General features: G+C 34.9%; 1 protein-coding gene across 1 annotated transcript in view; it reads left to right on the top strand.

Moving 5' to 3' along the window:
- The window catches only part of CTNNA3 (catenin alpha 3), a 1,660,471-nt gene that overhangs the window by 1,159,587 nt on the left and 487,652 nt on the right, over positions 1–13,232 (top strand). Inside the window, exon 11 of the mRNA XM_081238023.1 lies at positions 12,812–12,968. Within this exon, the coding sequence (XP_081094149.1) occupies positions 12,812–12,968 (157 nt within the window). The remainder of the gene's footprint in view (positions 1–12,811; positions 12,969–13,232) is intronic.

The raw sequence follows: 13,232 nt of genomic DNA on the forward strand, positions 1-13,232 counted from the left end.
TGCCCTAGTCTACCCAGGGAAAGAATTAAAATGTTGTGTTGCTACAGAGTAGCCAGTGAGGAACTGATCCTCTTAATGCAATGAGAACATGGGTGTGGTCCTCCCCATAGGGGATAATCTGTAAGAAAGAGTGTGTTATCTCATGTAAAGACAATATCTATGATTGACTTCCTGAGGTGGTTATTACTCCTTGCCCTGGTAGTGGTGGGCATGGGGGCTTTGTGATATGCACTGAGGGCTGACTTACATCTTTTACTCTTTCCAGTACAGTGAAAGGATCTTAGAGAAACACCTGAGAAGATGGTGTTCCATTTTTTTTTCCTGCTTTGAAGAGTATATTAACCCTTTTTGCTGATTTTAATAACATCGTAGTGAAGACCCCATTCTTAAAGGGAAATGAAAGGGGCCACGAAAGTTTACCTTGAGTTTATCTCACATAATGGTAGATAAACTAAGAGAAGTCTTACTTTCAGTGGTAGATTTTCCAAAGTTAATGAATGAAACCATTGTATGGGCTGTGTTCTGTGTTACCATCTATTTTGTCATTGCATTCAAAAATATTGAACCTTCACTATAAGTGAAATTCCTGCCCTCTGACAGAAAGGTGTAGTCTGGTCTTTGTCACTGTGGTCCCAGTCCTATTCTTCCTTACTGTTGTGCATCATTAGTTTCTGTGAATAAAACTAATGATCAGGTTTCATCCAGGAACTGATTGCTATATATTCTCATGTGTAACAAACTTGTTTTTACACCCATTTGTCAAATTGAAGAAACCCCTCACATTATTTGAAAAGTGAAAACAATTTCTATGAAAGAAAAAAAAATCTACTAAATTCAACTAAATGAGCCATCCATAGTTTTAAATTTTATGTAAGTCTTTCTTTGATAAAAATTGTTTTCCACATAAAATGCTTCGCTTGTAATTTAATCTTGGGCTTTTGCAACTTAAAATTTTTCTCGCCCAAATGGTATCTTCCATATTTTTTATTTCCATCACCGGAACCACCATTAACTGAGTAACTCAAGCCAGACACTTGGGAACTCGCCTTGACTCCTTCTTAATTCTCATCCCTCACATTCAACTGGTCATAATTCTGTGAATTTTGCATGTAAATTATCCCTCGAATCTTGCTTTCACTGCAGCTACAGGCTCAGCTCACTATGAAGAATTGTAGACCACTCCCTCCCTTTCCTCACCAGGAGGGATGCAAATGAGGCTAGAAAATGGAAGGAAACATGTCTTTTATGTCAAGAAAACTCAGTCATCATAGAAATGATGCTTGGCCTGCATCATGGAGAGCATCCAGTTCTTCCCAAAATCCATTACATGAAATGACATTAGCACGTCAGATGACCCTGCTAGCTGCTAAAAGCCATTGGTTTGTCACCTATATTTCCCCAGAGAAAATTACCCCCTGTTCATAGTCTGTGTCCTACTACTCAATCTAATTTACATAGGTCCAACTCCCAGGAAGCAGTAGTACTTTATTCCTGAGTTCTATACATAGCCCAGTGTATTCAAGTCTGTAATTAAAAACCACAGCCTTATTTATCTTTTACTATGCATGTTATGGCTCAAGCCTGCTGAGCACAAAATAAATAACACGTTAAAATTAAGAATTTCAAGTCTGCATTCTACAAAGAGGGGCTATTTTCCAGTGTATAGTATCATTATATCTTCCTAGGGTAATATCTATCAACCAACTCATTTGCAGCTGAGAATTCAGATTGTTTGTTTGTTTTACTTGAGAAGCATACTTTACAAACAATTCAGATTGTTTGTTTTACTGCCAAAGAGAGTTCTCCTGAATGTAGGCCATTGCTTCTTCAATGTGTAATTATTACAATAAGTAGCGCATCACTGTGGTATTTCACATGCACCAGTGAATATGCTTCAGCAATAAAGGACTCCAGGTCCCGGAGAGTGAAATAAACATCCAGAACTTTTACAATCTATTGTGACCTAGAAGTTGTCTTCTCCAATATAGTAGTACATTTTAACAGTAATGTTTATAATTATTTGATGGGGAAACATGATTATTTTTTCTTCCATTTCCAGAATGAATGACTTTCTCCTCCAACTCTCACTCTTAATATCTTAAATAACCAGGAATTTGAGGGCGCATAATAATACGTTAAGTTTATATAGTTTATTTATGTTTTCAAATCACTCCTAACATACTTTACTATTTATTGATAGTTCGAAATAATTCTATAGGCTAGATATTATATTCCAAATTTAACAGATTAAAGAAAAAAGATGCAAAGATTGAGTTGCCCAAACTATACACAACGCTTCTAATTTGAGCAAGGCAACTCTAATTCATTCTCAGGGAATTTCTCTCCCTCTCTCTCTCAAGAAGAATTTTATAAAATAGTAGCCGAGAAAAATTCAGTATTATTCCCTTTTATTGGTAGCATCTGACTTTTTTTTTTTTAAAGTATAGTTGATCTACAGTATTATATTAGTTTCTGGTGTACAGTAAAGTGATTCAATATTTTATAGACTATACTCCATTTAAAGTTATTACAAAATAATGGCTATGTTTCCCTGTGCTATATAATATATGCTTGTTGCTTATCTATCTTATACATAATAATTTGTATCTCTCAATCCCATATCCCTCTTTTGCCCCTCCCCTCTTTCCTCTCCCCACTGGTATCCACTAGTTTGTTTTCTATATCTGTAAGTCTGTTTCTGTTTTGTGATGTGCAATTTGTTTGTTTTATTTTTTTAGATTCCACAGATAAGTGATAACATACAGTATTTGTCTTTGTCTGACTTATTTCACTAAGCAGAATACTCTCTAGGTCCATCCATGTAGTTGCAAATGGCAGAATGTCATTTTTTTTATGGCTGAGTAATATTCTGTGATATATATATAATATATATATAATATTCTGTGATATATATAATAGAAAATTGTATATCTATATTATATATATATATATATGTATATATATATATATATATATATATATATATATATATCTCACATCTTCTTTAGTCACTTATCTGCTGATGGACACTTGGGTTACTTCCATAAGTTGGTGTTATAAATAATGCTACTATGAATATTTGGGTGCTTGTGTCTTTTAGAGTTAATATTTTCATGTTTTTCAAATATATACCAGGAGTGGAATTGCTGCATCATATGGTAATTCTATTTTTAGTTTTCTGAGGAACCTCCATAATGTTTTCCATAGTGACTACACCAATTTACATTCCCACCAACAGTGTACAAAGGTCCCCTTTTCTCCACATCCTCTCCAGCATTTGTTATCTGTGGTCTTTTTGGTGACAGCCATTGACACGTGTGAGGTGATATCTCATTGTGGTTTTGATTTTCATTTCTCTAATAATTAGCAACATTGAGCATCTTTTCATGTGCCTGTTAACCATCCCTGTTATGTCTTCTTTAGGAAAATGTATATACATATATATATAATTGTATGTACTAGTATGAGTTTCTTGTAGGGATGCACTTATTCACTTGGGAAAAGGCTTTATGAAATGTGTAGACCTGCCAAGTAGAAAGAACCATAGCCTGAAGCCCTGGTTATATGAGAAGGGGATTCTGTTTGTTGCTCTCCACACTCCCTGGGGAGATAATGTTAAAACATTAAAATTCCTGCTTTTCAGTAAAATGAGGAATGTGGATCATACATTTATCAAATGAACTCAAAAGTTCACTCTAATGAACGTCACATTACCTAGTGAGATAAACACTCAAGAGGAAAAGGACATTGTTTTATGAGAGTATATCACAAGAAACCTGACCTAGATTTGATAAAGCTATCCTGAGGAAGTGATTCTTGATATGAGCTCTACTAGATGAATTAGAGTTACCTAGGAAAAGGTAGAAAGTTAGAGGGGCTGATGGTAAATGATGCTAGGGAAATAAACAGGTGTCAAATATTTCAGGGCTTTAGGCCAAGTGAAGTACTTTTATCCTAAGATTAAAAAGGAAAATGGGAGCGAGATTTGTAATTTGGAAATATTAATCTGTAGAGAGTGGCTGGGACCAGGGTTAAAGCTACCTCAGTTGTCCCATTGGCAGATCATGGTACCATAGAGTAGGTTTGTGGATGTGGACATAGTAGCCAAGAAGCCAAAATGCTAGGTCAAGGATATTAAGGTAATTTATCTTCTCTGAACCCATTAAAAGGAGGAAGAGTGAGAACAAAAGCAATGAGAAAAGGAGAGAGACCAAGTCATCCTTGACTATTTTAACCCAATTTATACCCTATACCCTATGTATATATCTTTTTAACATATCTTGGAAGCTCAGGGAAAATATTGCTTTACACGATCTGGGTTTTATATACCTGTTAGCCTTTACTAAATATTTGTGAATGGCTTTTCTCCCTTAACACTATTAAAATATTTTGGGGGTTTGTCCTTTCTAATGTTTCTTTACTTTAGATACATAGTAGATAAAGAGCAAATATTCTTTGACAATTAAAAATTTAAATCTCTTAGTGTTGCATGAACTTGTTTTAGTTCACGGTTTTTGATAAGACCTAGCTGAATCTTCAGAAATTCCAAATATATGGAGAGAATGTTGAATCCCAAGCATTGCAAATATATACTGTTTTTCATTTAAAATTTTGCCAACTTCTTAGTATAAAACACATTTTGGCAATTAATGAATAGCTTGCATTTTGCCTTTATGTTTATATGGAATTGGATGGTGCATTAAAAGGAACTTTGTAGTTGTTTATGACATAAAATTCCTTTCTTAAAAAAAAGGAATTTATTAATTTAGCAAAGATATCAAATTTAATTTTAATTCCTCCACTTGAACCCCAGTGATTTGGAAGATAGTAGATATTTCCTCATCTCCAAATTCAAAACTTATTAGATACCTAAGTGGCAGATTATATTGGATCCGAAAATCTCTGTTGTTTCTGTTTTGTCACCAATAGAAATTAAAGTATTTCCCATTACCTTAAGTTGTAATTTACGATATTGTTTTCAGAATTTTTTTCTTTTTTAAAGCAAATTTTCTCTTATTTTAGTTTTATATTACAGGTAAATCTCAACAGTATACTGTTTCTGTAGACTCAGTTTTCCTTAAATTCGTATTTGTTTAACTGAGGGATATTTTTATAATTAGCATATGAAAATGATTGTTGAGCCTATCAAAACTGTAAATTCTGTGTCTGTGTGTTTGTATATATATTGTTTAAATTACGGAAGTATTCTTTGTATTTTTTCCCAAACTATCTTCATTGAAGCAAACATTCATAAAATGTCTAACTCTGTGCCAGATGAGTATTAGTCGTTTTATTTAGTTAACCTAATTAAATTCTGCCAACAACCTTTGTAATAAGTATTTTTTTTCTAACCATTACAGATAAGGAATTGAGGCTCAGAGAATACGAAATCTGTCTAAAATCACACAAACTAATAAGTAATAGAGCTGGATTAAAATGTGGGATTATACCCCAAATTCCATCTTCATTTGTCTATAAAACGTACTTATTGTTATGTTATGCCAGATAATTCATTTGATATTCTTTTCCTCCCTCACTTATCTATTTCATTTAATAGGTTGCCCTGTCTTAATAATTAGTATAGAAGACAGGATAATAGTAGTTTGATTTTCATGTAAATAATTGCCTTTTACAGACCTTCTAGGGAGCATTACATTTCCCATAACCTAAATAGTCCTAGGTTGAATTTTTCTCCTTTTCTCTAGCGGTATGGATTAAGAGATATGAAAGTTTATACTAGAATAAATATAAAAGAAATATAAAAACTTTCATAGAATGCCATATACTCCCAGAAATCAGCTTTGCCCCCGTCCCTTTTTAAAAATTACTTTTCACCCCTGGAGTAGGTTATCTCAGTTTCTTTTTGTGTATCAAAAGTCAACTTAAAGCCTCATGAGATGATTCATGTGAGTAATCCTATCATGCGTGGATCATCTCTTCTTGGAGTAAGGAGATTATTACATTGTTAGGCCAAAGTTGAATGCAGTCTAATTGTTTATAAACCTGTGAGGGTGCATGACAGGTTATATCTCCTCACCACCACCTCTCCCCAACCTCAAAATGCTTTTATCATTTAACAAAAGTTGTGACTATGGAGATTCTTCATGACAGATATCACATGGCTTACTTTTAAAATGTAATGACTGTTTCCCATAAATGAAAGAAGACAAAAAGAAAAGGTTATCAAAACTAAGGAAGTGTGGAAAAACCAACACAGAAAGTGAGAAACATTTGGTAGTAGAATACTATTTCAGCAACTAAGAAAAGAATGCACAAAATTAGAGCATTGAATTTGATGTCATTACCATGGTTGCTACAATTCCAAAATTATTACAGTGTTACCAGTTTAAGTGGATGTCATATAAATTCCCCTCACATACTAGCTTAGATGTATTTGAGGTATCATATATCTAGTTATTTTAATTTTCTCTACACGCCATGACACTGAGGTAATCAGACCTATAGGTACTTACACATAACTCATCTTTTTAATCCACAAAGTGCTTTTGTTATATTAACTAAGATGTTTAAGATTATTTATATCAATGCCAATATTGAAATCTCTCTGAGGAAAATTAAATTACATGGACTTATTTTCACTTTTAAAGTAACTGTTTTCAGGAATCTTTTAAGAGAAGTATATACATCAGTTGATAGCATTAAATCTGCCTGTTCAAATCTGAAGAACTTGAGTGGAATCAGCTAATTCAAACACTGCCCCCTACCCCAGTGCAGACTTACCTATAACTTCTGGGAAAATGAGTCCTGGGAGAGTTAATATGACTCTTTCGTGTACATAAAATAATTTGAAGCAAAGTAAAACTCTAAGCCTCTTGTCTTACAGTCTAGAGCTCTCTCTATAACTTTGCACAAATTATTCAATCTCTTTGTGTCTCCATTGTCTTACCAGTAAAATGGGAATACTGGTAGGACCTTCCTCTTTGGATTCAAAACATTAATTCAAATGAACTACCTAGAAACTGTTCCTGGAACACTGAAGTGGAGAAATTGGAACCTTTGTGTATTGCTAGTTGGACTGTAAAATGGTACAGCCACTGTGGAAAACAGTATGACATTTCCTCAAAAATTGAATTTAGAATTACCACATGACCCAGAAATTTCATTTGTGGTATATAAATGAAAGCCAGGACTTGATGAGATATTTGTACACCAGTGTTCATAGGAGCATTATTCACAGTAGCCAGAAGGTGGAAACAACCTAAATATCCACCAATAGATAAATGAATGAGCAAAATATATGTACGTATAATGGAATATTATTCAGCTTTAAAAAGAAGTAAAATTTTGACACATGCTACAACAGAGATGGACCTTGAAAACATTACTCTACATGAAAAAGCCATGCACAAAATGTCAAATATTGTATGATTCCACTTCTACGAGATACCTAGAATAGTCAAATTTGTAGAGACAGAAAGTAGAATGGTGGTTACCATGGCTGAAGGGGGGAGAGAATAAGAAGTTTTTGTTTGATAAGTATACAGTTTCATTTGGGGAAGATGAAAAAGTTCTGGAGATGAATGGTGATAATTGTTGCATAATAATGTAAATGTATTTTATGCCACAGAATTTTAAACTTATAAATGGGTAAAATGGTCAAATTTATGTTATATGCATTTTAGCACATGCACACACACCATTTCCCCCCCACACACACCAGGCATTGTAATGTTTTCTTCAGTGAGGCCCCTTTGGTTTTCAGGATCATAGACTCACTCTTGGTGTCCTAAATTATTGTAGAAATAATACGGGAGACACTAAGATGTGTCAGTGAGAATGAACTTGGGTCTGAGTCATGGCTCTTCCACTTAATAACTGGACGGTCTTGTCTGAAAAATGGGGATGGTAATACCTCACTGAGTTGTAAAAATTAGGTGGGTTAGTATAGAGAAAGTGCTTGGAACAGTGTTTGGCACAGAGCAGGGGCTTTGAGTATTAGTATTTATTATTATTGCTATTGTTATTTTTTCTCTGGACTGTTAACCCCAAATAGGATGCTCTCAAAAAGAGTCAGCTCCCAGCTCTTTTTTATTCTGAGTATTTTCTCTCTGTTGGTGCTTTTGACTCTCTTTACATATTTTCTCAATTTTTCTTGCAGTCCACTGGCTTATTATACTCTATGCTCATTCTTTTCTTTACATAATAACTTCAAACTCATAGTTTCTTTTTCCTTTCAACTTTGGTTTGTTCTACTTCCTCATGGCCTTAACCCCATCAGCCTCTCTGGTTCTGATTTTACTAGATGGCTTCTCTCTCTCTATATATATTTTTTCATCTTTCATTTCCATTGCTAGCTAACTGTTTCGCTGTAAGTTCTAGTTCAAATTTTCAAGAGAGATTTGACCAGCTCAACCTTTTACATCATGCCCATGACCAATCATTGGTCAGCCTACAGATTGGATGTCCTTGAAATGGGTGCCAGCCTAGGATCTCAACAGTTTTGAAGAGGGAAAAATGTGATACCAAACTTGGCTCCCTACGGAGCTAAGAGTAGACTAAGAGTAGAAAAAATGTATTTTAGGGACGGTTTATGAATATGGCAGTAACTATGATTAACATGCTTAATATAGAAGCAAAGGTGAACAAAACACAGTCCCTCCAATAAAAAGGCTCATATGGAGCAGATGTGTATAAACAATCATGCAATATGATAACTACTATTTAGTTATATGGACAAAGTACTTTTAAAACACCAAAGACAATTCAGGTTCCTGGGTATAGGGAAAGGGACAGGTTTCACAGTATGCAATGACATTTCAACAGGTTTGTTAAAGAAATGTTTCCTTAGAAGGACCAGAGCAGGGAAAGGGATGGAACAATGGTGTTGAAGCAGATTCAGTTGTAAGAACAAAGTCATGGAGGTGTGAAGATACATGATGTGGTCAGAAAATGGAGCTGAAGACAGGATGGCTGGAACGTAGGCTAAAATGAGGGAGATTATTACAGCAGACTGAAAATGGAGGTAAGGGCTAGCCTGTGGAAGCTTTTAGACTGTGAATTGGTGAAAAGGAATTTGGATTTTATCTTTACTCAACTAGGATTCTATTAAAGGTTATCAGGCATGGTGGGACAGGATCCCTTGTGCATTCGAAAAATACATGTGTTTGTAGCAAGGAGAATGGCCTGGAGCAAATAGGGACTGGAATTAGGAAACTATTTGGAAGGCTATTAAAGTAGTCCTATTAAGATATAGTAAGTTCTTAAAGTTAAATATACTATTTCAAAGTTGAACTAATTAGGTGATTCTCAGGGTCAAGGGTGATTCTGACATGTACACACCTCAACCATAATCTAAAGAAAGATGCCTCAGAAAGAAACATCATTCTCTTCAGATTTAAGTCATCTTTAGTTACACATGAAGAGGATTTAAGAATAGCTCCCCCCACCTCTAGATATGTAGCTAAAATGTTAGGAGTATGACTCTGGGATGAAGATTTCTTCTGCCTTAAAGAGGGTTTGCACATCTTCTGAGTTTTGTCGGCTTTTAGATTTAAGCTAAATATCAGGAGAGTCAAGTAGGATAAATTTTCTTATAGTGTGCATTGTTGAATTAGTTTAGATCAGCTGCAGAACTGGAAGTTTTCTTACAAAATATAGCCTGCCTTATATTCATGATTCCATATCCCCACTGAGGGATCTGCACAAGTACTTTAAAACTATGCACAGAGTGTGAAGGCATAACTGTACACAACCACGTGTGTACAGTTGTTCAACTGCAGGGCAATGAAAGACCAGAGCCTCTGCAGTTGTACACAAACATACACTGTAAGTTAATAGGTTAATAAAACTCTAAAACTAAAGTCCAGGAATACTGCAGAGTTGTTATTTCTAAAGGTAGTGTTTGTTTCCTTAAAATTCAATGTGTTCCTCTTTCATAAAAAAGAAATGAGAATATCAACATAATATTTTCACGCAACTAATTTCTCTCCTTCTGTACCTCCAATAATTTGTTGAAAGTCATGTATGAAGGTGCAGCCTTTAGGTTACTGAGTAGAAAAAAATATTTTTATTGTTGCCATTATATTTTGGTGAAATCTGAATTTTGTGTCCAATATTCTGCTACACCAATTATTCCTGTTTTCCAAGTTCAAAAGCCATTTTTAGTCCTCATTATTCTTGACATTTCTATGGCATTTGACCCTTTGAAAAGATTTTCTTCCTCATCTTGACTCTTCAGTACCTTACTTTTCTACCTCCCCAATGATTCCTTCTCTCATCTTTATCACTTCCACTGTATCCTTCCCTCATACATACTTGTACTTTATATTGGAATTGCAAAGGTCAGTTCTTTCCTCCCTTTTTCCATTGTCTTCTTTGTTTTTCTTACAACTTTATTACTATCTCCTCTCCCTCAGGAGGTGAGGTTTAGGCTCTACCTTGCTTCTAGGTCATCATCATTATTATCACATATTATTGACTCTTCCTAAATGGGTATCACCTTATACTAATTTCCACTTATTTCTCAGATTTTATTCCTTTGAAATATCTTTCCTTATAGAGCCGAATACCTCTCCCATGTGTTATAAGGCATCTTCTGCTTGCCTTTACAATAACCCCTACATTATAGCACTTATATATTTCACTCCTTCTTAAACTGGGAGCCCCAGACCAGTAGCATCACTATCACCTGGGAATTGGTTAGACATGCAAATTCTCAGGTTCCAAAGTGCATTAACTGAGTCAGAAACTCTAGGGCACAGCTCAGAAATCCGTTTTAACAAGCCATCCAAGGGGATTCTGATAGAGGCTAAAGTTTGAGAATCACTGGTATGTTGCAGTTGCCTGGCTTTTGGCTTATTCCCCTTCTAGATTATGGGCTGTTTTAGAAATTATCATGGAATCTTCTTCATTGTGATGTCTTTAGTATTCCGTGTAGAATCTGATGGCACTAATTTGTTTCAACGCATGAACAAATAAATGAGTAAATGAATGACAACTTTTTTATGAACTCCGATTTCACATCTGTGATTGGCCACTATGTAATTTGTAGGGAGGGACAAGAGTCACTTCAGAGTCAACCTCTGTATTAGGAAAGTTGACATCTAATACCCTTCATCAACAGTGTCCTCCAAAACAGTTTCACACATCTGCTTCTACAACCCTGACTGACTTTTAACTCTCTGATCTCTCATTTTCTATCAATACTATAATCATTCTCTTCATTAATCATGGAAAAACCTTAGTAATCACTTCCTTTAGACAATAATTTCATTTATTCTGAGTATACGACTAAAACATATTCACTGTAGAAAATCTGAAAAATTCAGTTACGCACACAAAATCAAATAAAAAGCACTGGAAATTGCACCACTCTGAGAGAACCATTGTTATTTGTTGTATGGATTCATCTAACTTTTAGTTCTAGCATATTTGCTAGAAGCGACATTCTGTGAAGCTTGATGTGTTTTGTAATCTGCTGTTAACTACACTTTGGTGGATATATTTCCATGTCTTTAAGCATTGTTTTCCACAGATGTGTTAATATCTGCATGATATTTTTGGCAATAATTGATCTATCTACATCCTCCTTTAAATTATTGTAAGTCCTGTCAAAACTTTTTCAGTACGTCCACCACTGCAGTCCAAACTCTTTCCTATTCCTGTAACCTATTACAATAGCCTTGTTTCCCAAATATTTTTTTCTAAAGTGTGGTTCTGAGCAAATCACTCAAAAGTTTAAGTGATGCTCCAATACCTTCCAATAAGGTCACAGTCCTGAGCAAGATGGTCAAGGACTCCTTATGCATACCCACGGTCTAGGTGAGCCTGCTCACCATTCTCATAGCATTTAGCCTGCTTTCTCACTTTTTGAACATTGCTACTTCTCTGTTCCACAATACTTTCTCACCCATGATGTCCACTTCAGTGTGAGGCCTTGCTAAAACTGCAAACTTCCTACCCTCACCACCATTCCACCCCTTATCCCTCTTCTCTGCTCTGTTTTTCTCCTTATTTCTTATAACCATCAAAGAGACCATATATTTTACTTATTTAACTTGCTATTTGCCTGCCTCCCCTAACTGGAATATAAACTCCATGAAGAAAATGATTTTTGCTTGTGTCTTGTTCACTGCCATATCCCTAAAACCAAGAACAGTGCTTGATACATTAAAATAATAATAACACTCAGAATATATTTGAAATACTGAATGATGAGTGAATGCACAAACGAATGAATTAATTAACAGGGAATATCCACTGGTAAAAATGTTCAAGTCCTCAAGGAAGTCAAGCTTTTATTCCCATGATTTGCATATAGTGGGCATTCACCACATAGTTGTGCAATGTGAATCCAAGTGACCAGTTAAATGTAAGCATTTCCTGGCTTTTCAAATAAATCATCATTTCCCCGCCCCCTTTAATATAGTTATATCTCTTCATTTTCCTGCACCTTTTTCACAACCTTTTTTTAGAAATTCTGCTGAAGGTGATCTCTCTACTTTCTAAAGACCGTCTATCATTTTTGTAATTATAGCATGTATTGCATCCCGAACTGAGCTGGAGTTATATGGTGCCCTTCCCATTGAGTAGTATGCAAGCTTCTTATAGGCAGATACCAATTATCTTTGTATCTCTTGCAGTTCTTAGTGCATTGATGCTCAATAAACAGTTCTAAAATTAATTAAATTATTACCAAAAATAAAATTAAACTATTAGCAAAAGCAAAGAAGGAGTTACACATGAGGGCATAAACATATCTACTTTTTTTTAAAGAAAAGAATACCTATCATAGGCACAATGGTAACTATTCTGAAAGAAATCACTATGTGAACGTTCTACATCTTTACAGATTATTAATGCTGCACTTGCTTTGGCTGCAAGACCCAAAAGTCAAGTGGTCAAAAAAACCATGGAAATGTATAGATGCACGTGGGAGAATCATATCCATGTCCTCACTGAAGCTGTAGATGACATTACAAGCATTGATGACTTCCTTGCTGTATCTGGTATGGTTTTATCTTTTAATTTCTATATTTGCTCTTGTAATTTTATCAAATAGCTCCGTTTTTCTTTCTCAAGATTGCTTTGGCTCTTCGGGGTCTTTTGTGTTTCCATACAAAGTGTAATAGAATGATACTGAATGTAATGAATTTTATGAAATATTATGAGACTTTTTTCTAGTGATAGCCTTTCTGAAGCAAAGTGCTGCTACATATGATCTACCCTAGGATAATGAGCCTCATGCCTTGTAATCCATACATCTCAACAAT

This window comes from Mesoplodon bidens, assembly GCF_964165515.1.
Source record: "Mesoplodon bidens genome assembly, chromosome: 1".
NCBI lineage: Eukaryota > Metazoa > Chordata > Mammalia > Artiodactyla > Ziphiidae > Mesoplodon > Mesoplodon bidens.